This window comes from Carassius carassius, chromosome 23, assembly GCF_963082965.1.
Source record: "Carassius carassius chromosome 23, fCarCar2.1, whole genome shotgun sequence".
In the NCBI taxonomy this organism is placed as follows: Eukaryota; Metazoa; Chordata; class Actinopteri; order Cypriniformes; family Cyprinidae; genus Carassius; species Carassius carassius.
In genome coordinates, this window is record NC_081777.1 from 24327725 (window position 1) to 24351869 (window position 24145).

At 36.8% G+C, this 24145-nt stretch overlaps 1 protein-coding gene across 1 annotated transcript; it reads left to right on the forward strand.

The window, feature by feature from the left end:
* The first annotated feature begins 104 nt into the window (after window positions 1-104).
* bmal2 (basic helix-loop-helix ARNT like 2) lies at window positions 105-21554 on the forward strand. Its single transcript, XM_059506670.1, has 18 exons — window positions 105-302; window positions 425-519; window positions 7469-7598; window positions 11440-11493; window positions 11594-11635; window positions 11830-11987; window positions 12170-12249; window positions 12449-12541; window positions 12839-12956; window positions 14592-14738; window positions 15415-15655; window positions 16708-16814; window positions 17459-17609; window positions 17756-17823; window positions 18508-18625; window positions 19316-19406; window positions 19502-19601; window positions 20005-21554. The coding sequence occupies exons 1-18, from the start codon at window positions 178-180 to the stop codon at window positions 20154-20156; spliced, it is 2070 nt and encodes a 689-aa protein (XP_059362653.1). The 5' UTR covers window positions 105-177; the 3' UTR covers window positions 20157-21554.
* The last annotated feature ends 2591 nt before the right edge of the window (window positions 21555-24145 follow it).

The window sequence follows — 24145 nt, forward strand, 5'->3', positions numbered from 1 at the left end:
GAATTCGATATGGTTGAATTAACATTGCTGCAATCGAAAAGACGGCTGACCGGCACTCGTTTAGTACCGCATACCCCCATCGCATCCGTGACCGCATTTTTCTCGTCTTGCGTAACATATCGCGTGACTTACTAGGTTAGTAACGTGAGGGAACGGACAGCAGAGAAGGCGGTGTTGATGACGGTAGGAGGAGATTGTGCGTTGTCGTCGTCTTCCGCGTTTCCCTGGATTTCAACCACTGTTCTGATTCCATCGCGTCCTCTCCTTGCACGTTTTTACGCTCGGTCCACCCTCCCAATTTAGTTCGTTGTAAAAATAAATAAATCCATTATAAAGGCCTCGCCGTCCCCCTCTCCGCTTCACCTCTCCTCTTTCTCTCCCCACTTTGCAAGTTACTACCACCGCCTTCGTTCTCCACATGCAGCATCGGAGTCCTGGGCCCCGGCGTACCGGCTCCAGCCATGTCGGCGAGGAATACAGCGGCTGGCGGCGGTGACGGAGCGACGGGGGAAATGCCAGGTAACTCGCCGCTTAAAACAATACAAGTTAGTCCAGCCTAGCCGGGTCCGTTTGAAGCGGAGAGAGTTGGTGTAGATTGCGCTGAGTGCCGGGCGGAGGAGAGGGGAGCTCTCGGTGTTCCCCGCTGATTGGTTTGCACACTCGCGTTCGCTGCGAAACTAGGTCAGTAGTTCAGTAGAGCGAACTCCTGCAAACACGAGCAGAGGCGCGTCGAAACTGCTCACCCTGCCACATTTTGAGTTTTAACGCAGATTTATACCACCTATTCTGGTTCTAATGTGACTGATATTCGCGTTTTTAACATGTAGTATGCTTTGCTGTTGTTATTTTGCGAGGCCTTTGGCAGATTGGCTGCCGTCACATTCACTCAGCTGTGGCTATGCTAGTTCTTTACGTTAAATGTTTTTGTTTTTTCTTTTGCGTATAACGGGAAATGTCTTCGTGTTTATTCGCGTCCTATGATTCGCGTGCTACTGTCGATTTTTTTTTTCTGTGTTTTCGGAAACTTTGTATCTGTCATATGGCTTACTTAAAAAAACAACTATATATATATATATATATATATATTATATTATATTATATTATATTTTCCTAACCTCCACCGATGATCATAATAAAATAATCTGAATTTATCCGAATATGCGTTAAATCGATGATTAAACCTGTTGTGTTTACATTTGCGTATAATGGTGAAAATTATAAAGAATATAACTTGACTGTTCTGTTTGCGATTCATCTTTTGGTCGTTCCGCCACCTTTTATTTTTGCTTGTGCACACGCACAAAAAAGCAGAAAATACTTTTTGAAATTGTAGTGTATTGATTTAAAAGGAGGCATAAATGCTATTGGCCACAACTGTATATAAAAGCATTAAACAAACTGAAAATGTGATTTTAAGATGTTTAATTCATTAGTAAACCAAGTGATTGAATCATAAGTGGTTTGATTCGATTCACAAGAGTCATTCGATCGTAAATCGGTTGTTTTTAGTTTTGAGCTATAGTAGAGTATATAGAAAAGTGTGTAGAAAACTATAGTACTGACTTTTGGTCATCTTTTATTTAGATAATTCTTTAATAAATGGGTTAATAGCCTACATAAGCCCCAAAGAAACTTTCTTACTCCATTGTTCTACTTCAGAGAGTTGTACTATGTATACTGTGGAATAAGTCACTAAAATATATTTGTTAGATATATTGGGTTTTGAGCTCCCAAGTACACTGTCTAGTAGAGATGCCTTTCCCTTAGTGAATTCGGTCTCATTTTTAATGAGTGAAACTGCCTCCTGTGACGTAAATGTGAATCATTAGCATTGTGAGGTCATAGTGCTGCCTGATCTAGTCTGTTTTCTTGTAACGTGACGGTTGTGTAATATGTAGGTCAAACTCGGCACACTTGTAGGCCAGAGCTGTGATGCCCTCCTCCTCTTCCTCAGGCGTTGCTTTCTCTCTTCAGCCTAACTCAGTCAGTGAACCTTTGCATAACTTGGCTATAAACAATCGGAAACTAAGCTGTTTAATGTAATAGGGCACTTGTGCTCTTAATTCTGGCTAAAGTGTGTAACCTAAATCTGCTGTCAGTTCCTCTCGTGACAGACTCCCCCTCCCTTCCCCAACACTGAAAAACGTGACTGGAATTTAGGGTCTCATCTGGAAAGTATGTCTCTTAGGTAACTGTTCTTTTGAGTTACAGATTCCAGTCGTTTTGGTGATGGGTGTTTTTTCAGTTCAATTATTTACTATCCTACGCTTCTGGTAAATTCTGGCAAAGCTGATAAGTAAAATGCACTTGTCCTGGTAGATTGTCTGTGGGATTTATGTGTAGGGGGGAAAAGACAGCATTGTATATTAATACCTTCTTTGTTTATTAATTATTTAATGCTAGTCTTCCCTCAGTGATATTACTATACATATTTTTATAAATGAAGATAAAAATGATAAAATGTCATTAAAAAGTGAGCTGCAAAATGGAATGAATGAGCTGATTTTATTCCTAGATTTACAGTTTGAAAGCCAATATTTTATTGAATCATTCTTTGCACATACTAAATATTTTAAAGTATGAATCTGTGCCATCCTGTAACAACAAATTTCCTCATTCAATCCTTATCCTTATGGGCTATATAATATTATAATACAGTATAATATTACATTACATTTTATTATATTATGGCGTTTTATGATATAACCATATATCATATTGTATTATATTAGAATTTTATAGTATATCATGTTGTATTTTTCATTACATATTGCATCACTTTGCTTGCAATCCTGTATTAAATGGGTTTTAAACATATTTAACACACTTTCTATATTAATACCATATATTGCGTATATACACAGTGTAACTAAGTGTATTAAACTCCTTTAAATTTAGTTATCCATTACTTTTAAAAAGTATTGCATCTTTTAAAAACATTTCTTAGATTCCTTGAGCTGAATACATAAAATGTTTTAATAGAAGTTCACTCTTGTTTTTGAGGACTATGAAGGCTGTAAAGTTAAAGGAGAAGATTTGATCAAAAGTAGGTCAGCAGAAGTGGGGTTTATTGTGACACTTTTGTACCGTTTTAGCAATACTTTGACTGACCACTTCCTGTCTATAGCTACAGCATATATTTGATGAAATATGTTGCACGATGCTAACACACCTGATCCTGCGCTACTGGGAAGAGTTTTTATACATCTCAAATCATCAGATGTTAAGGACTGCATTGTGTGAAATGGAGAGCTTTGAAAGTAGCTGTACATTTGTTTCTAGAATTTTAATGTATTATTTTTATATGTGCAAAAAGACATGCAAGTACAGTTATAAGTAAAATTATTCAGCAGAGAATTTAACATTGCAGTCTAGTGGATGTGCTGCACACACAGGCCCAAGTGTTGCGTATACGCTTTGTCACGGTCTCCAAAGAGGCTCCTGTGATTTGAATGGTGAGGCTATTTTGAGAGTGTTTTTATTCAACTGTATAGGAGAGTCTTGTTCAAGTTCTCCTTCTCAAGGACCACTTTTCAGACCTCTTTAAATCTCGGAAATAATAGTTAAGAATGATTGTTTTGATGATGTTCTGACTGTCACATCTCAACTCTGTCTGTCAGTTTTACAGCTTGTCTTGACTTCCTCTCTTGTCGAAGAGACAGTTTCCTGTTGCCTTCATGTCTAGACATTAGATTTATTTTAGTTAGTTTGTTTTTTGATCTTGCTATTTAGATGTTAAGCATTTATTCTTCTCTGTTTTCAGAGAAACTATTAAGATATGTGTACCTCGTGAAATTTATGTACACATGATTTTTTTATTGGTGTTTCTTGGTCATTCGCATGTTTGTAGAGCAGTTTATTTATTTTTTTTTGTTGAAGGGCCAGATGCCTGGTAAGCTTTGAGATTTGCATAAAGAAGTGCCAGCATCAAGCTCAAAGAATTTACCATTTACTTATTCAGTTTATTACAAACCCACATCAAAATAATATCTAAATCTGATGCTTATGTCTTTCATTTATGGCTAGTTGTGTTAGAATAAAATATAAGCAAACTTTGATTAAGTAAATGATGACTATTTGTTGTGATGATTCATTAGACATTTAAAAGTATATTTGTCAAGAAGATTGATGCTTTTATATAACTACATTATATTTTTATTCTTACATTTTTAGAAAAATAATTTTAAAAAACTCTTTAAATAGGAGTGTCATAATTTTGTAGCTTATCTAGTTGTTATAGCCACCGGTTAGTTACCTAATTATCAAAATAGGCTTATAAAATTATTTTAAATCAGTTTTGTATTTGTTCGAAAAATTAAGTAATGTATGAACTGAATTCCTTTTTTTACTTTTTGTTTTAGACATTTGTCATGTCTACGGATTCTCACATTTAAGACAAATTTCTTAAGCAACTCTAAGTCTAAAACTGAACTGAAAAATAGAGCATACCATGCAACTGAGTAATTTTAACTACATGAATAGGAAAAAGTCTGAAAAAAATACACATAATTGCTTTGCATTGAATGTTATTGTGGCATTATTGCAGTGTTTTGCTTTCGTCAAACAGAAAATCCACCATCCAATGCCAAGATGCTATAACTGGATGATTTGTGGTTTTAAACCTAGACATTAGTCATTGACATTCACGCTTTAGTGAATGGAATGCACCACTGTTTTATTTAACTGTAGGAAGAGTTAACATTGTTTTTCATCCGCATCATCAATCATTTGCTGTTAAATTTCCAATAAGGCACTATACCATTTGTCAGTTGCACATGTTATCAACAGCATAAGTGTGGACATAATAAATGTACTATATTTTGCTAAATATAAGTTATAGATTGTGATTGGTCAATTGCCCAATAATGTTGTATAATGAGTGCCAATCAGTTCTCAACAAATAATTTTTAGCTGAAATCAATATTTGATGTCTGTTTATTTAATCTATTTTGTTTATTCATTATTTAGTTGTTTTGGTAAGTAGCCATTTAATAAGTGGAATAATCTACAGTGAGCCAGTCATTATTGAAAAATAAACGAAACCAAAATGAAACCAGACCCTCTGCTTTGTCGAAGTCTTGATGACCCTGTTGTTGTTTAGTGACTGAATAATTGTAAGCTAGCTCTTCTTTCTTGCGCTTTTGTGTAACAAACGAGTAAATATTTATTGTATAATAAGCTACAGCAGATCCGTCTTCCCTCACATCAATAGAGCTGACTTATTGAGAGAATTTGCAAGGGTCATTCAGTACAAGTCGTGGTCTAGTGGGAAGTCGTGGCCTAATGGTTAGAGAGTCGGACTCCCAATCGAAAGGTTGTGAGTTCGAGTCCCGGTCCGGCAGGAATTGTGGGTGGGGGGAGTGCATGTACAGTTCTCTCTCCACCCTCAATACCATGACTTAGGTGCCCTTGAGCAAGGCATCGAACCCCCAACTGCTCCCCGGGCACCGCAGCATAAATGGCTGCCCACTGCTCCGGGTGTGTGCTCACAGTGTGTGTGTGTGTGTGTGTTCACTGCTCTGTGTGTGTGCATTTCGGATGGGTTAAATGCAGAGCACAAATTCTGAGTATGGGTCACCATACTTGGCTGAATGTCACTTCACTTTCACTTTTTTCACTTTCACTTTTACATCACAGAAAACCGGTCTTTTAAGTTTACGGGACATAAAACCTTGTGACGTCAACATAGTTATAATTAAACCCTTTGGTTACTTGTTTGTCCAACATTTAGCTTAACCGTTTAATGCTCAACAGTGAGACGTAAAATACTACCAAGGTGTGGTGCCAAAAGTGTGCCAAAGCTAAAAACACTGAAATGGATTGACTGACCTACTTTCACACACTTTTGTCACGGTCTTGCACAACGTTTGACGTAAATAAATTGAGTTTGGACATGTTTCTTGTGCAGCTCTATAATAACAATGCAAAGTATCATGAATAATTACCTCACCTTGTGATCATTTTTCTACATGATGACAAGTAGTGCTTGCATTGACTGTTTTTCCAAGTTATTTAGACAGATAATCTAGTCAATAACTTTTGCAATTTATGGGTGTATTGCTTTTAATGACATTTTAAGGAGTGCAATTACACTTAAAATGCATTTGTTTGGAGAAGTACGGTTAAGCTGATGATTGATGTGTTCTTTTTGAGGTTTAATACAGTGAAAATAATTGTACATAGGCATGTGCATACATATATGTATATATGCATTTGAATGATCCATCCTGGAAAATGAATAGCCAGTGAAATGGACTTTCTCTTGTGCAAATGACGTCACAAAATGCAGGTCAGTGAAGTACAGGTAATATCATGAGCCAGTGAAAGACAGAGCTCTTCACTGTTGGGTGCGGCCTTCCTATCGGCCTCGTAAAACCAAATAATCCCGCCGCAGATCTTCACTCCAGCACTCAGGATTAAAAATCAGGTTGTTGCCGATCTGTTAGCAACTATTTAGGTCGCCTGCAGAGCACTGTTAAATATAGGAGCCAGGGGCACAAGCTGTGTTTGGCCTGACTTGTTCCATTGTCGCCTGAACCTGATGGCACTGTGACAACACACACACATGCAAAGTACATGCACGTGTACACATGGCCGGTCTGAGGAGGACGCGCAGATGCAGTTCAGGGCCTGATGAGGTGGAGCGTGTCTGTTGATCTTAGAGGCTTAAAGCAACAGGTGAAGCAGGCGGGAAAACAGACTGCACCATTATAGCCTCTTCATGAATAAGGTGCTCTGCTTGCAGGGAATTTATGAATGGATTATGGTGGTCAATGGCAATAACAGATGGCAAATACAGCTCTATTATGTGTCTGCCAGGTGTCGGGTAGAGCTGCACAGTTTGCTCAGAAAAGTAATATTACAGTTAGTGCAAGAAATACTGTGATTGTGATTTGAAATGCAACATGATGAACAGCACTCGTGTGAAGAGCTTTGTTTTATTCTTTGCATTCACTTTGTAGATTTACCCTTAATCTACTCCCTTAGGACTAGTTTTCAATAATAATAAAAACAAAATTCTTCATTTTTTTTCAGTTATTGTTGAACTAATAATAACTGTTATAATATTGTGTGCCATTTTATTATTATTATTATTAATACTTTTTTTGCATTCATAATGTATTCACATTGTCTGTTTTGTACTCATGGTCGACCAGCCTCGATGTGGCAAGTAGTTCTCTGTCAACTTTTTCTGTCAACCAGGTGCAAACTGGGTTTCTGGGTTTTAATATTACACTTTTAAGACGACATTCACAAGATTAAAAAATGTCCTGTTTATTGTCGCACACAGACAAAAAGTCACTCTGACTTCACACAAAAATCTGCCGATTACAGATGGTCTGATTCTTTTAGATGTCTGTTATAAAATCTATTCCACTGTGCCCTGGTTCCAATATGTAGCACGGTTGTGTTTTGGCATGTTTCTTTTTGTAAGTTTACTATAATAAATCCCTCCCACCATTGGCAGGAGACTCATTAGAGGGAGAACCCCAGGGCCTCTCTGTCTCTCTGTCTGGTTTGATGACCCCCGCCTCAGCCACCGGCATGGCCTCAGGCATGGAGCTGCCCAGGAAACGGAAAGGCAGCATGGACATCCTGTGAGTATATCCAAATTTTAACAATTTTACTTTTGTCACTAGTAGAGGCTGGCGTTTTTACAAAAAATGACAGTTACTGTATAAATCACAATATTGTATTTTTACAGTAATAAAAATTAAAGATTGCAAATGGTCTATTAAAAAAATGGTTTGAAGAATTTTGTATTTTGAACAAAAGTGTGGCAATGCCTATTTAAAAAAAATCTAGTTATGTAAATGCTTAAATATTATCTTAATAAAATTAAATACAAAAAAAGTAATTAAATTATTTAAATGTTGTTTTCATATTGTAATTTGTCAAAATGTTTTTTTTGTTTGTTTGTTTTTTAATACTGTTATTCGCCAAAGATAAAGATGAAATAAATGATTAAAAATTTATACTAAGGACATGTATAATGTTACAAAGGATTTCAGATAAATACTGTTCTTTTGAACTTCATCAGAGAATCCTGGAAAAATGTATCATGACTTTTATAAAAATGTATTAACTAGGGCTGTGCGATATGGACAAAAAAAAACCTATTATTGTAACGCGAAAGCACATTAAAATAATGCACGAGCGCGAATCTATCCACTCGCACCTAGTGTTGAACGGTGCACCGATACTTCAAAAGTATCGCGATTCTCGGAAATTAAAAACGTCACGATTCCTAAATTTATTAGTATCGATACTTCAAAGAATGACGTATTTCATGTTGGTGTGTGCAATGCACGCTTCTAGTGCCTCCCTATGGATGCCTGTGTTTTTTCTCCTCACGAAATGTATCAGTTCATTCGGCTCGTTCACAAATGAGAAGATCTATCGATCTCGTTCAGTGAAGTGCGGATTCATTCACTACATTCAACAAATCACATGCTCCGTCACATCTTGAGTAACTCTTTGACAGGATGAAGCAGTTCACAGAGCTGTTCACGAGTTGCGCATGCGCTGCTATAAGCGCCGTGCTCGCGCGCTGCTGTGGAGAGAGGAACTTCAAGGAACACTCCACCGTTTTTTGAAATAGGGCTTATTCACATTATTTCCTACATTTAGATAGGTGGGCAAATGCATTTTTGTGTCAGTGCATGCATTGTTTTAGTTTGTCTGGGTCGGCGTTAGCTTAGCTTAGCACAATGAATGGAATCCTTTGTTGCCAGCTAGCATGGCCTGAGTAAAAGTGATCAAAAAAAAATAAAAAAACCCACCTAATTACTTCTTGTGGCCTGCGTATTCACAACGAGTACAAATAGCGATCCAGATTAACACTAGGCGATTTCCTAGGCAGATATTGACTTGGGACTATATTATGGGGAAGCACAGGCGAAGCACTGCTGCTTAGGCGAAGCACTGCTACTTCGGTGCAGAGATATCACGCAACACATGAAATCCCACGAATTCCATCAACATAGCGGCGTGCAACGCGTCAAAAAAACAGAAGAAGAAGAACATACCGGCGTGACCTGCACCGAGTGTCTTCGCTTTTGGATGATTTATTTTGAGAAGTTACAGCAAACATGGTTATTACCTGCATAGCAAAAGGTTGTGAGAACAAGCAAAGGACATACACGAATGTAGTTTCACAGAATTCCATCTAATGTGGAACTGAGAAATAAATGGCTAGCAGCTCTGGAGATCTGTAGTTCAACGCCTCTCAACAAAATAAAGCAGTATTGTGTTTGCGAAGAACATTTTGCACCAGAGGACTACTTTGAAAAAATGGAATATGGGTCCAGAAAGACGGTACTACGTCTGAAAGATACGGCCGTCCCATCTATTTTCAAAGCACAGGAAGAACAAAGTGCACATGTAAGTTGTCTTTTATTTCTCTTCCTATATAACCTATATTGCCTGTGAAAACTCTATGTGAATACAGGTATAATATGGGTCGATCTATACATGCGTCATGATTAAAATAATCACTTACTCTGTGGACAGCTGTCCATTTGGTCCATTCGGCGTGGGGCGTTTTTTCCAGTTCACTTTGTCACACCGGAAAAAAAAATCGAGTACTGCAGAATGGATCAGCGCCGTGAAATCCTCTGTAGATGTGACACAACTTCGGGCACGCTCATTTTGATCTGACGTGTTGAGCCTGGTCATCAATGGCAAAAACATGTCCTACTCTCTACAGCACAGACACTCTATTTCCGTCGGCATAGATTGGCATATTCCCCCACATTCACACCACCAGTTCATGTTGGCTCTCATCCTCACGTCCTCAGGCTGTTGAGCGATCGCAACCTCCTCCTCCTGTCGTTCTATTTCCAAAGCACGCAGCTCGTCTTCTGTAAACTCTGGTTCAAATAGGTATGGTTCTGGTACTTGACTGTCTGAGAAGTCACCCTCTTCGTCTCTCTCAAAATCAGCCATGTTCATCGCCATTCCTGTACTGTAAGGAAAATAGCCAGGCAGCTACTATTCACGCCGATATGTTGACGGAAGTCGTGGGATTTAATGTTGCGTGATATCTCTGCGCCGAAGTAGCAGTGCTTCGCCTAAGCAGCAGTGCTTCGCCTGTGCTTCCCCATAATATAGTCCCAAGTCAATATCTGTCTAGGAAATCGCCTAGTGTTAATCTGGATCGCTATTTGTACTCGTTGTGAATACGCAGGCCACAAGAAGTAATTAGGTGGGTTTTTTTTATTTTTTTTTGATCACTTTTACTCAGGCCATGCTAACTGGCAACAAAGGATTCCATTCATTGTGCTAAGCTAACGCCAACCCAGTCAAACTAAAAAAATGCATGCACTGACACAAAAATGCATTTGCCCACCTATCTAAATGTAGGAAATAATGTGAATAAGCCCTATTTCAAAAAACGGTGGAGTGTTCCTTTCAGTGAACGAGAAATATGAGTCAGTGGATACCTGAACGAGAACGATTCATTCACCTAAAAGATTCGTTCACGGACGAACCATCACTAGTGCAATTTCATATAGCCTATATTAAATATTTGGAATATATATTTTAATATTTTATTAGGTTCTTTCATAAGGTTACAATACGAAGGTCTAAGTAGCAACATATCTTCCGTGATGTCCCCGATGCGCGGGTAGGGGTGGGTAAAGAAATTTTACTTTATTAGCGGGCTGGGGCGGGCCAAGTAATTTCATAAAAGCGGGACCCGCGGATTGGAAAAAAAACAGACCCGCGCATCACTAGGCTGAATGGGCGAGCACAAGTGATACTGTGGCCGCCGGTCAATGACTGGAAGAAAAGATGACGCTCAAAAAAGCTCACTGGTTGCACAACTGACAGAATAAGTTACAATATCTCAGATATGACGAGATGCGCATAACGATCGATACGATAAGATACAGAGTCACATTGTTGTTGTACAGCCGTATATCTTTGCCACTTTTTTTTTATTTTTCATTACTCCATGTTTCTTTGTGATTAAAGTAAAGTCCATCCCTCATAAATCTCTCTCTCTCTCTCTCTCTCTCTCTCTCTCTCTCTCTCTCTCTCTCTCTCTATATATATATATATATATATATATATATATATATATATATATATATATATGTATATGTATGTATATATGTATATATATATATGTATGTGTATATGTGTATATGTATGTGTGTTGCATATCCTCATACCGCCCAGCCCTAGTTTCTTAAAAAACTGTGTGTGGGTGTGAGAATGCAATGCATTTAATATTGGATATTTGGATTTTATAGCTGATTTGCTATAGCTGATGACTAATCCTCTTGTTTGAACTGTTAGCCCCTGTCCTGCTTTTCTGAATGAGTCGAGATGCATTGGGAAAGGAAGTGTGTGGTCTGTGTTTACTGTCCTCTTTAGAATCACGGCAGCATTTCATTAGTCACTTTAATCATCTCACAACTTTGTTTCCAGGGAAACAAAATCTGCTTCAAATCTAGAGGACGATATTGAGGACGATCAGGGAAGGTACTAAGCACATTACGAAACTCAATATGGCTCACCTTGATCTACAGTTTTAATCGTTATTTTTAACACTTGTATGTCTTTTATTATTATGTTTTCTTAGATCGGAAGGAGACGACCAGCACTTAAAAATTAAATGTGTCAGGTACTTATCACATTTTTTTATAATTATTATTTTATTTATTTATTTATCCACCTTTTTAAAGTTATTATTGTTATTTAGTTAAGTTTCCACTGTCATTGAAATTCAAACACTAAAAAAATGACTTAAATTAAATTTGGTAATATTTCAACTTAGTGGAGTTCAGTGGTATTTACAACACAAATATCATCTTGTAGAGAACCTCACAGTCAGATCGAGAAACGGCGGCGAGATAAGATGAATAACTTGATTGATGAGTTGGCAGTGATGATTCCCACCTGTAACCCCATGTCCCGCAAGCTTGACAAACTCACTGTGTTACGAATGGCTGTCCAGCACCTCAAATCACTCAAAGGTACCTGCAGTAGATTTGCTTTTTGTGTAGTCAAGCAAACACAAAAACTAATATTGAGCTTGAAAAAATTTATTTTCTTTCATGAATACCAAATTAAAGCAGAACAAAACATAATTAAAGCAGAGCAAACAGTGATGGATGTTCTTGAATTTATGTGGGGTAATGGAGTGCCTGTTTTTCAGGAGCAACCAGCTCGTTTGCAGAAGCCAATTACAAACCTGCATTCCTCCCAGATGATGAGCTCAAACACCTTGTCTTAAGGGTAAATCCTACAGTTTATAGAACCATGTCTTAAAGCTATTTGTAACAGCAGAAGAACTATCACTGCCAATTATTGATTATGTGGGTGGAAAAAACTCCAGAAATAGCTTTTGTTTAAACAGGGCATTTTGACTGTTTGCGGTTGTGAAATTACAACATCAACCCTTAATTATCTCTTTCTATCTCTATCTCTTGTCCAGGCTGCAGATGGATTTCTCTTTGTGGTTGGCTGTGACCGTGGGAAGATAGTCTTTGTCTCAGAATCAGTTTCGAAAATCCTGAATTACAGTCGGGTAGAACAGTTCAACTATATATATATTTTAAAACCGCTCTTAAAATGCATGAACAGTTAAATGTTTAGACATACTAGCATGTTTATGTTTCTTATGACCTCAAAAAGCGTACTATTAAGTGCAAATATCATTCTTAAAGGATTGACATTAGTTATTAGTATATATATATATATATATATATATATATATATATGAAAACGGCATTTGTTCATCTGATGATAAACAACTAGGTTTATGATCTGACCTCTTGGCAAAATGGATTAGTTAAATGGCTCATTTGAATGTTTTTCTCCCCAGACGGAGTTAATTGGACAGAGCCTGTTTGATTATGTTCATCCTAAGGACATTGGTAAAGTGAAGGAACAGCTGTCTGCCTCTGAACTCTACCCACGGGAGCGCCTCATAGACGCCAAAAGTAAACATACTTTGACCGTAATAAATGTTTGTGTGTGTGTTTCCTGAATGCTTTTCTGAAATGCTTATAAAGTTTTATGTCTGTTGCATGCACATTGTTCTCAACTCTGCTTAATAAATATACAGAATACTACAGGTGCTGGTCATATAATTAGAATATCATCAAAAAGTTGATTTATTTCACTAATTCCATTAAAAAGTGTAACTTGTATATTATATTCATTCAGACTGGTATATTTCAAATGTTTATTTATTTTAATTTTGATGATTATAACTGACAAATAAGGAAAATCCCAAATTCAGTATCTCAGAATATTTGAATATTGTGAAAAGGTTAAATATTTAAGACACCTGGTGCCACACTCTAATCAGCTAATTATCTCAAAATACCTGGGGTGCCATGTCATCTGCTGGTGTTGGTCCACTGTGTTTTCTGAGGTCCAAGGTCAACACAGCCGTATACCAGGAAGTTTTAGAGCACTTCATGCTTCCTGCTGCTGACCAACTTTATGGAGATGCAGATTTCATTTTCCAACAGGACTTGGCAGCGGCACACAGTGCCAAAGCTACCAGTACCTGGTTTAAGGGCAATGGTATCCCTGTTTTTAATTGGCCAGTAAACTCCCCTGGCCTTAAACCCTTAGAAAATCTATGGGGTATTGTGAAGAGGAATATGTGAAATGCCAGACCCAAGAATGCAGAAGAGCTGAACTATCAGAGCAACCTGGGCTCTCATAACACCTGAGCAGTGCCACAGACTGATCGACTCCATGCCACAAGTGCTGTACATGCTCATACTTTTCATGTTCATAATTTTCAGTTGACCAAGATTTCTAAAAATCCTTTCTTTGTATTGGTCTTAAGTAATATTCTAATTTTCTGAGAAACTGAATTTGGGATTTTCCTTAGTTGTCAGTTATAATCAAAATTAAAAGAAATAAACATTTTAAATAAATCAGTCTGTGTGTAATGAATGAATATAATATACAAGTTATTAGTGAAATAAATCAACTTTTTGATGATATTCTAATTATATGACCAGCAGCTATATACACCATCATTCAGATGTTTTGGGTTAGTAAGAATTCTCTTATGACCAACAAGGATGCATTTATTTGTTTAAAAAAAAATACAATAAAAACTGTAATATTCCTATAAGATTATCACAGTAAAAATTAGTGATTTCTTTTTAAATATATTTTAAAATGTAATTTATTTCTGTGGTGGCAAAGCCAAACTTTGCGTAGCTATTACTCCAGTCATCAGTTTCACATGATCCTTCAGAAATAATTCTAATATGCTGATTTGGGGGTCAAATAACATTTATCATAATCAACAATATTAACAACAGTGCTTCTGCTTAATATTTCTGTGAACACCATTTTTGATTAATATAATGTTCAAAAGAACAGCATTTAAATCTTTCGTAACATTATAAATATCTTAACTGTCACATTTATCACTTCCTGGCATAAAGCACACCAAAAGTAGTCCATATGACTCATATGCTGTATTTGAAGTTTTCCGAAGCCATAGGATTGCTTTTGGTAAAAAAAAACTGAGGGTGAGTAAATAAGAAAATATGCGTTTTTGGGAAAATTCTCTTTCAACCAATCTAACTGGAGTTTATGTGCAGCGGGATTGCAGGTGCAGGCTGAGCTCCCCGTCGGAGCAGCTCGGCTCTGCTCTGGAGCTCGGCGCTCATTTTTCTGCCGAATGAAGTACAACAAAGTTACTGTCAAAGAAGAGAACGACTTCCAGGCTGGGGCTTCAAAAAAGAAAGGTCAGTAGCATTTCAGTCAAGGTTTTCCAGTTTTAATTATGACATGAAGTGAATCAGAAGAGTCTTGTTCATGCAATCAAATCCACTGTCTGTTATGATTTTAAAAAAATGAAGAAGAAGAAGAGCAAAATAGAAGTTAAATAAAAGTTCATTATTCTTGGCTTCAGACTGGCAATGTCTCTTTTCTTGTTGAGAACCAAAGGTCCAAGATGTCATTTGTGACGTGTCTGCATATTTACTCTATTACACATTATCTCACAATGTTTTTTTGATTTTCTTCTTTTTGCTTTGACGTTTCTTTTCTTGGTGAGAATGGCGTTTTCCAAACTGCCTAGAACAGTTAGTTGTTCAGGCAACCCTGCAAAGCCATGGATTGGTTTTTATGCATTTTTTTTCATGTGTTGAAAAATGCATTATAACCTAGTTTTTCAAAATTACCTGTTGAGCAAAAGCTTATATTTAAGCTTTTCTACATATCACATTTGTCACAACAATGGAAAAAAAAAAAAAAAACATGTGTCAGATGTTTGTCACGGCATGTGTTTAGATTAAATCAAGCTAATCCAAAAGGGAATGAAACGTGCAGCTTTGTGTTTCTCTTTAACAACATATGGTGGAACATTTGGCTCACAGCTCACCTGTAAATTGACTCTGTTTTGGTCGACTGCCCCAACAGAGTCACAGCGGTACTGCACTGTGCACTGCACGGGATACATGCGCACCTGGCCCACACGCCAGCTGGGAACGGAGGGGGAGGCTGAGACTGATAAAGAGAGCTCCCACTTCAGCTGCCTGGTAGCAGTGGGCCGCGTGCACCCCCACACCCTCCCACAGGCCAACGGAGAGATCAAGGTCAAGCCTACTGAATTTGTCACCCGCTACGCCATGGATGGCAAATTCACCTTTGTGGATCAACGGTAAATTGACACTTGTTTTGGGAATAAATAAATGTGAATTTTTGTGACTGGCAGTTGTTTGTGTGCCTAATCATAGTCATCTGTGCAAACTAGCTCCACAGTATGTAATTACCCACATAACTTTCCCTTGTCTGGTATGTTCCGTAGTAAGTGGACTGTAAATGGGCACTTCATTCTCACTAGAGGGCAGCATGCTTTTTCTTTTTAAAACTTGAATTTAGTTTCCTTCTTGTTAAGAGGAGACAACTTTTAGGTATTTGTTATTTATATAATAGTTAACTAACTTTGTCAGTATTAACTGTCTGTTGGGGAGTAATTAACTTAAATTGGTTTTAGTAGTTTATATAAATTATATAAAAATGACTATCAAATCTAAAAATTAATAAATGGGTGCACATAAGTCTGGTTCTCATGAGAGTACCTGGAGATTTGGTACTCGCACTGCACATAGTGTGACCCATTAAATATAACTACAAAAAAAAAAATGAAATAAAAAAATATAATAGACAAAATAATAAAGTGTGATGATATTATTATATTAAACATAAAAAGTTAGTGTACACCTGTGCACCACTTACGTGCACCCTTTTAATAAAAGTAATTATATACAATATTTTTTTAAAAATTGAGATTTAATTTTGGGCAGTAATTAACAGAATAGTAAACTATGTGAAATTATATACAGTTATTTACAGAAAATTATAATAATAAAAATGTTAAATTTTCTATAATAATTATCCTATAAAAACCCTTGTGTTATTTGAGGTACCAAATATAATGACTGCTTTAAAACGTTAGTTTTTTTTAAACACTCTTGACATCTGCTGTTGGTTCGGCATGCAGATTTGCCTCGAACTCTCAGCATTGGTTTTAGCCAATTTTGTCATGTCAGGATAGCCTAGATGCTCAAATAAAAAGAGTTATGTTTTGTTAATGTAAACACTGTGGCACTTTCTCTGGGAGTTGTCTCTAAAAAGTTACTTCTCCTTTAAAGTTTCATGGTGACAAATGTGATTTAAAAAAACGGAATTCTATTTATATTGCTCACACAGAGCCACCACCATTCTGGGTTATTTACCCCAGGAGCTGCTAGGCACATCCTGCTATGAATACTTCCATCTGGACGACCTGCCTCATTTGGCAGATAGACACCGAAAAGGTACCATGCATCCAGATTCTTACCGTTAGGAGCACTAGAGCTCTAAACAGGTTTTCCTGAAAGTAATTTCCAAGAAACTAGGCAGATTGCCGAAGACATTTGTACAAAGAAGGACAAGAGTTGCCAAATCCTCATCATCCATCATTAATCATTAGTCTTCTAAAGAACATTAGAACAGCTTTCAATGGCACATACACGAGGGCAGTGCCTCCGAGTGTAATACTGGATTACATGCATTTACAACTAACTAAATGTGACATTTATTACCTTTTGTTTGTTTATCTTTGTTTACACATTCCAATGCTTTATACGTTTCTTTCTTCCATGGAAAAAAAGATTAGAAGAAAAGTGTTACTCTTTCATCTAATAAAAGTGAACAAGCGTCTGTCAAGCTCTTCAAATATAGCACAAAAGTCATATTGACTGCTTTTATTGTACTTTTGGTCATTTGGAGCTTAACAGTCTGCATCCCCGTTACTTTTATCATATGCAAATATGTAATCGGTACATTCAGCCACAATTTTGTATTGTGCCAAATATAAAACATAATATGGGATTGGAATGACTGGTTTGATGAGTAAATTACAGTTTTATTTTTGGTTGCACTTCCTTTAATGTGTCATTTGGGTCGCCTCTTTTCACAGTGCTAAGGAGTAAAGAGAAGATTGAGACAAACTGCTATAAGTTTAAAACGAAATATGGCTCTTTTGTCACCTTACAAAGTCAGTGGTTTAGTTTTATAAATCCCTGGACCAAAGAAATAGAATACATAGTGTCGACCAACACCGTAATATCGTAAGTACCAGCATTTCATCTGGTTTTTCTAACAGGCCATTTTTCCTATTAATGCATAACAATGTCATGATTCAACCTGTCACGCCCAAATTCTGTGATCGATGAGATAACAGATTATTTCTCGACTCTTTTTCCACCTGACTCAGCGGTAAAAGTAATCCAGGTGGATCAGGGGATAAATCTGAGCAGCCTAGCAGTTCCAAGGCCTCGGAGGGTGAGTACTGAGATCTGTGAATGTTGTAAATATGTTTTGTTTCTAGGCGTGTACCTATAATTTGCATATTGCATTGTAAAACCATATACAGTGTACAGTAAAAGGAAACTATATAAATGCAAGTCCAGCTTTCCAGGTAAAAAAGCTGGTCAACCTCTTAAAATATATATATCCCTTTTGCTTTGGTTTTTTTTTTTGTTTTATTGTTTTTTTATTGTGTTTGTGTATCTTTTTGTTTCTTTATTTGTTTGATATGGTTTGGTTGTGTTTTGTTTGGGGTTTTTTTTTTTTTTTTTTTTTTTTTTTCATTTCATTAGCTGGAACCACCTGAATTTGGTTTGCATTATTTGTCTCAAAAATGATAAAATATGTGAAATTCATCATCACTGTCAGATTTTACTATTGATTTGAAATGAATTATGTAAGCACAATAATGATAACAGTTTTAGAGATTTCCAATAGTATTAGATAGAAACTGTATGCCTATATACAAAAAAAGACACAAAAAACACATTACAAAGTTGGCCGCAGAGTTCACTTGCTAAGGATATCAAACAGAAAGACATAATTTTTTTGTGTATTATAATAATAATAATGTTTATAATAAATAATAATGTTATTATTAATTCTAAATATATCCAACTCTTATGGTCCAATAGTAGTTTTGGTTGTTTTGTTTTGTAGATGATGCCAAGAAGTCCCAACAAGTTCCAATCATCCCAGGGATCTCCAGTGCATCAGGCATGATTTACGCTGGGTGCATAGGGACCCAAATTGCTAATGAAATAATGGACTATAATAGGTAAACCAATTATGTAGCTTCCTTTCTATTACTAAATTTGCAGTGAAGTATTACAAGCGATGAAAATTAAGGTGATTTAGGATTGTTTGGTAAGCTTGTCGTTCTTCAATCGACAAGTTAATTAGTTATGTTGAGTAGTTAATTTTTTTATAAATATAAGTACATAATTAGTGCCGTCAAACAATCGCAATTAAACTTTTTGGTTTACATAATATATGAGTGTGTACTGCGTGTATTTATTATGTATATATAAATACACACACATGCATGTATATTTCAGAAAAAAAAAAAAAAAAAAAAAAAAATATATATATATATATATATATATATATATATATTAAATATTTTTATTTATAATAAAGATTCTGAATATAAATATAGACATGTAACTACAACATTTCAAAATATATGCATGTATATGTTTGTGTGTGTGTATATTATATACATATGTGTATAAATATACACAACATACATATATTATGCAAACAAAAACTTTTCTTTTGAATGTGATTAATCACGCTTAATTGTATGACAGCACTATACATAATATATTTATTTTGTCTGCAGCAGTGCAAAAGATTCTTGGAAACTTTGTCAATTAGGGACTGATTGATTTTTTTTTTAAATATGCAGTTTTGCACCTCCCTAAAAAAAGATCTTTGAATTCTGATGTCATGCTGTTTTCTTAAGGATGAACTCCTCACCATCCAGCGGCAATACAAGTCCATTCAGTTTACTGCAGGACAAGTCTCCACTGGCCCTTGCTCAGGCCAGCAGCAATGTGAGACTGTCAGACATGTCTGTCTGTTTAGAAGTTAATTTACAAGTTTTGTGGTTTCTTGTGTTCTAACGCATTAGTGCTTCACATGCTTTAAGGTGCCAAATGGAGAAGCGACAGATGTGGAGATGCCTGGCAAATCAAGCTCAGAGGAGGAAGCGAGGGGTGGGACCTTCACAGCGGGAGAAAGTCTGATGGGTAGATGTCACATTATTATATTACATTGGCCATGTGGTACTTAAGATACTAGCTTGTCAAGAATTTGTCTAGGTTTTTCCTGGAGAAAAGGTTTTGTGTAGTGAAAATGCCAGCTTTTGGAAAATGTAAGACTTTTTGCATTGTGACATGATTTTCATGGCAAATTTTTGTTAAATTATTATACATTTTTAAAAATTTCATAATACGTTATTGATAATAATAATAATTAGTAATAAAAAGTATACTTAAAATTTTATTCGTAAATTATGATAAATATCATGATGACAAATTCTGTTGATTAAAAATAAAATCTATATTTTCTTGTTCTGTAATATTAGAATATTATACAATATTTTAAACTGAACTAAAGATGTTTTGCTTTGCCTGTGTTCCTGTCCTCCAGAGGGGAGCTCTCAGTTGGATCTGGAGGGGGTTCCTGGGTTAGGCGCTCTGAGCACTGACGAGGCAGCCATGGCGGTCATTATGAGCTTACTGGAGACCGATGCTAACCTGGGTGATGCCGTGGACTTTGACGAGATGCACTGGTCTCTGTGAACACAGCTCCAGTTTTTTTTTTTTTTTTTTTTTTTAAGACCCATCTTATCTGGAGCTTTTTAAAATGAACCATCCATTGATTTTCATGTGGCAGCAAGCCTTCGAGAATTCTTTGGCTTTCGTGTTTTTAATTTATTAGTGTCTTTTTAATGTGTATGGACAAGCTGCATGGCAGGTTATCTGATGGCTGCCCTTGGTGAAGGAGAACCAAATGGGACGGGGGTCTCTCTGAGTACCTTATGCTGAGTACCTTAAGCAACAGGACCAGGTTTTATGTGGTCTGGTGTGTATTTCTTCACCTCAGCTCTGAGGTCACTTCTGCCCCTTGGCATGGATCAGAATGGAGAGACGTTCTTGGCCTGTTTTGCCATGTTTGCCATGCCTCAGCCAAGCCATAAGGCAAGAACCCAAATGGTCCACTGTGATCCAGTGGCGTAAGGATTTCAAAACTGTTTCCTTAGTCAATCAACACTTGAACTGATGCGTTTGAAGCAAAGCTGGACTAAATTGTTTTATAAAAACGTCATGGGATTCCTTTGGCAAAGGAAGCCTGGTAGTTATTTTACCCTTTTAGAGCAGAAATCATCTTGAATTCAATGGTTTTTTTTTTTTTTTTGATGAACGAGAGGAACAACGGGGAGGGGTATTGGTAAGCGCTTGTGGCCATTTGTCAAAAAGGACTACTTGAAAATACTGGAATAATCTGAAAATTGAGGATCACCGTTAGGCCTGACATTTGTTTTTTCTTCTCTAGTCTACAAACGTGTGTGAATGTCTACTTTTCCCTCAGACCTTCGTCTGTCCTGCCAGGGCTATGCTTTTCTAAAAAGAGGCCCGTCACTTAAATTTACAGGGACTGGGACAATGTTCTTGGTTGTTGCCCCCTTAGTTAGATGTGCCAGTTCTGCTGTTCTGAAATCTGGTCTTGATGGAGATGGGGAAACAGGTAAAATGGTGATTTAGAATCTAATAAGGGCAGGGTCTCTCAGGGAGCAGATCATGAAAACCCCTTGTCAAAATCCTTTAGCGGATCAGCAAAGAACTGCTTTTTAGACACTTATGTGAAGGTGGTGTTTAAGACTTCTACAGGGCTTCATTCGTTCATTAGTTCTTCTTGTTTAGTTATGTGCAAAGAGGTATAACATGCTCAACATGATCAAGATTAAGAAGATGATTGTTGTTTAAACTCTGTATTTTGGAATTATATTCCATAATTTCAGTTATGGGAATAACCTAATCTCTACTCCACTTCAAAATACTAACAAAATCACTTTTTATGGAGTAAAATAACAGCAGAGTAACAGCAGAGATGTTTTTTCACATTCCTCCTGCTTCAAGAAGATATTTAATATAAGTCCAGCCATGAAGTCATGATAGTCACCCACTTTTAAAGGTATAATATAAACTTTAAATGGAAAAATCAAAAACAATGTCTGCTGTTTTGAGCTGTTAAAATGATGCTATCAAATGCCATTTATTATAATATTCCCTATTTTGTATATTACATTTGAGGTCTTATTGCGTGTGCACATCCTTAGGATACTGATTCGCTCTTCCTTTTCTAAATTTCTCAAATTTCATTTGATTCCCCTGGGTAATCATTCACCTCTATGAATTCACATTTCACTTTGGATCTGATTTTGCACATTTTCTTGCGATATTTGCTTCCTTTAGTACTGGTGACTTTTCATTCAGACGATCAGTGTATTGAACTGCTTTACTGTGATGGTGCACATGTGCCACAGGAGTCATGGCCTTGCATGATGGAAATGGCTGATTCTGACCGATTATACCAAAGCAATTTAACCGCAGACATATTTCAAGTACCCTTAACGCTCAGCTGCCCTGTGCTGTCAGATGATCTGTAATTCTGTGAGCTGCTTTTAAAAAAAAAATGTCTTCATATCATTGTCTACTCTGTCACACGCTGCCAGGAGCTTACTTGAAGGGAGGAAGCCACCCACCCAATCAAACTGAAATGAAATACTGCTAGTAGGTGGTGTGCACATCTTTAGTGTTAATATAAGCCATGACTTATATCTTGCCACAACCCATTGTTCATCCAATGCTTGGCTTTGCAAACGTAACGCATTACCCAGGAATATAAATGGGGCATTTCCTTAAACCTGACTGACATTTCATGGGATCAGCTGTAAGTGTTTGTCACACAGGTGGTTAGATGTGCTAGCAAATCACTATTCTGGTAAGATGACCAGTTAGGAATTTTGCACGGGAAGAGCTGCTTTGTTTGCCCCCAATGTACAAGCATTGCTCTGTGCCATAACTGCAGGCTTGTCCTAAAATACAAAATTGTGATATATATATTGTGTTTCCCACTCCCCCACAGCTTCACTGTTTTTTAAAGTAATAGTTCACCCAAAAATGAAAACGTACCCAACCTCAGGCCGTCCTAGTAGATGAGGTTGTTTCTTCATTGAAACAGATTAGGAGAAATTTCGCATTATGTCACTTGCTCACCAATGGATCCTCTGCAGTGAATGGATGCCGTCAGAATTAGAGACCAACAGCTGATAAATACATCATAATAATCCACATGCGTGTTTGGAAGAAACAAATTCATCATTAAGGTGTTTTAACCTAAAACTGTTGCTTCTGACCTAAATACAAGTCCATAAAACATTGTAACACTTCCTCTATAGTTGATCTCTCACGTTAAAATCCACAAGTATATTTGGTTTGGACTGTCCTCGCGTGTGTGCATATTTCTCTCCTGATTCAGATGAGACAACTTTTTCCACTGGAGAGAACAGTATTATGAATAGAGGACTTTGAGTTATTACAAATGCATAGCTTTTTAAAAGACATTAATTGATAGACTGGAGTTGTGAGACATACTTGTGGGTTGTGATGTTTTTATCAGCTGTATGTACTCTCATTCTGACGGCACCCATTCACTGCAGAGGATCCATTCACGAGCAAGTGACGTAATGCTACATTTCTCCAAATCTGTTCAGATGAAGAAACAAACGTATTTACATCTTGGATTGCCTGAGAGTGACTACATTTTCATTTTTGTGTGAACTATTCCTTTAATAAGACTGTGTTCTGTTTGGAGTGTCGTTCTGCAGTTGCACTTGGCAGAAATCAAGTACTGTACGTAGGTTAGAACCGCCAACCTTTTCTTCTGTCGCTTTTGTCCTAATTTCAGCTCTCTCACTATGTGTAGCCTAAGAATTACTTGATTTTATATTGATGCAGTTATATTCATTCATGCATGCCTTTTGTCCATCCTTTGCTTTTCTTACCTTTTTGTTGTTCTGTTAGCTATCTAAGGGTATTGGATAAAGGTTTTTGCCTTATAAGACAGACAAAGACTTGCTCGTTGTTCTTTTTCCCTTTGTTTCTGTCTGTCTTTAGTGTGTGATGAAAGTGGTTTGGATATGCTGAAGATGTGAACATCGTTGGGTCAGCCTCCAGATCTGCATGCGTGCACCTCCTCATCGCTCTCTCTGAGCCTCTGATCAAGGCTGTTATGGAACGAGGGGTCTTGTCCAGGCAGGCCCCCTTTTCATCTTTTGCTTTCTTCTCCTCCTCTGTTTGTTATTAAGAATTTGTATGACACCATCGCTGCTGCTGTCAACAGGTCTGGTTAGTAGCAGAGAATCTGTCTCTCCAGGCTGACATGTAAAAAGATTCTTAAATAAACAACATTAGTTTCCTGTACATCTGTGTTAGTCTGTCATGTGTCAGTAATATTCATGATGTTACACATAATTTAGGTTTATAAATAAATGTTCCTTTGAACTTTCTATTCATTAAAGAACCCTGAATGAAATTCATCAAAGTACACAAAATAACAAGCAGCACAACTTTTTTATACATTGATAACTATAAGAAATGTTTATTTTATGCCAAATCAGCATATTAGAATGATTTTTGAGAGGACCGTATGACACTGAAGATTGGAGTTATGGCTGCTGAAAATGTAGTTTTTCCATCACAAGTAGAAATTACATTTTATAATGTAA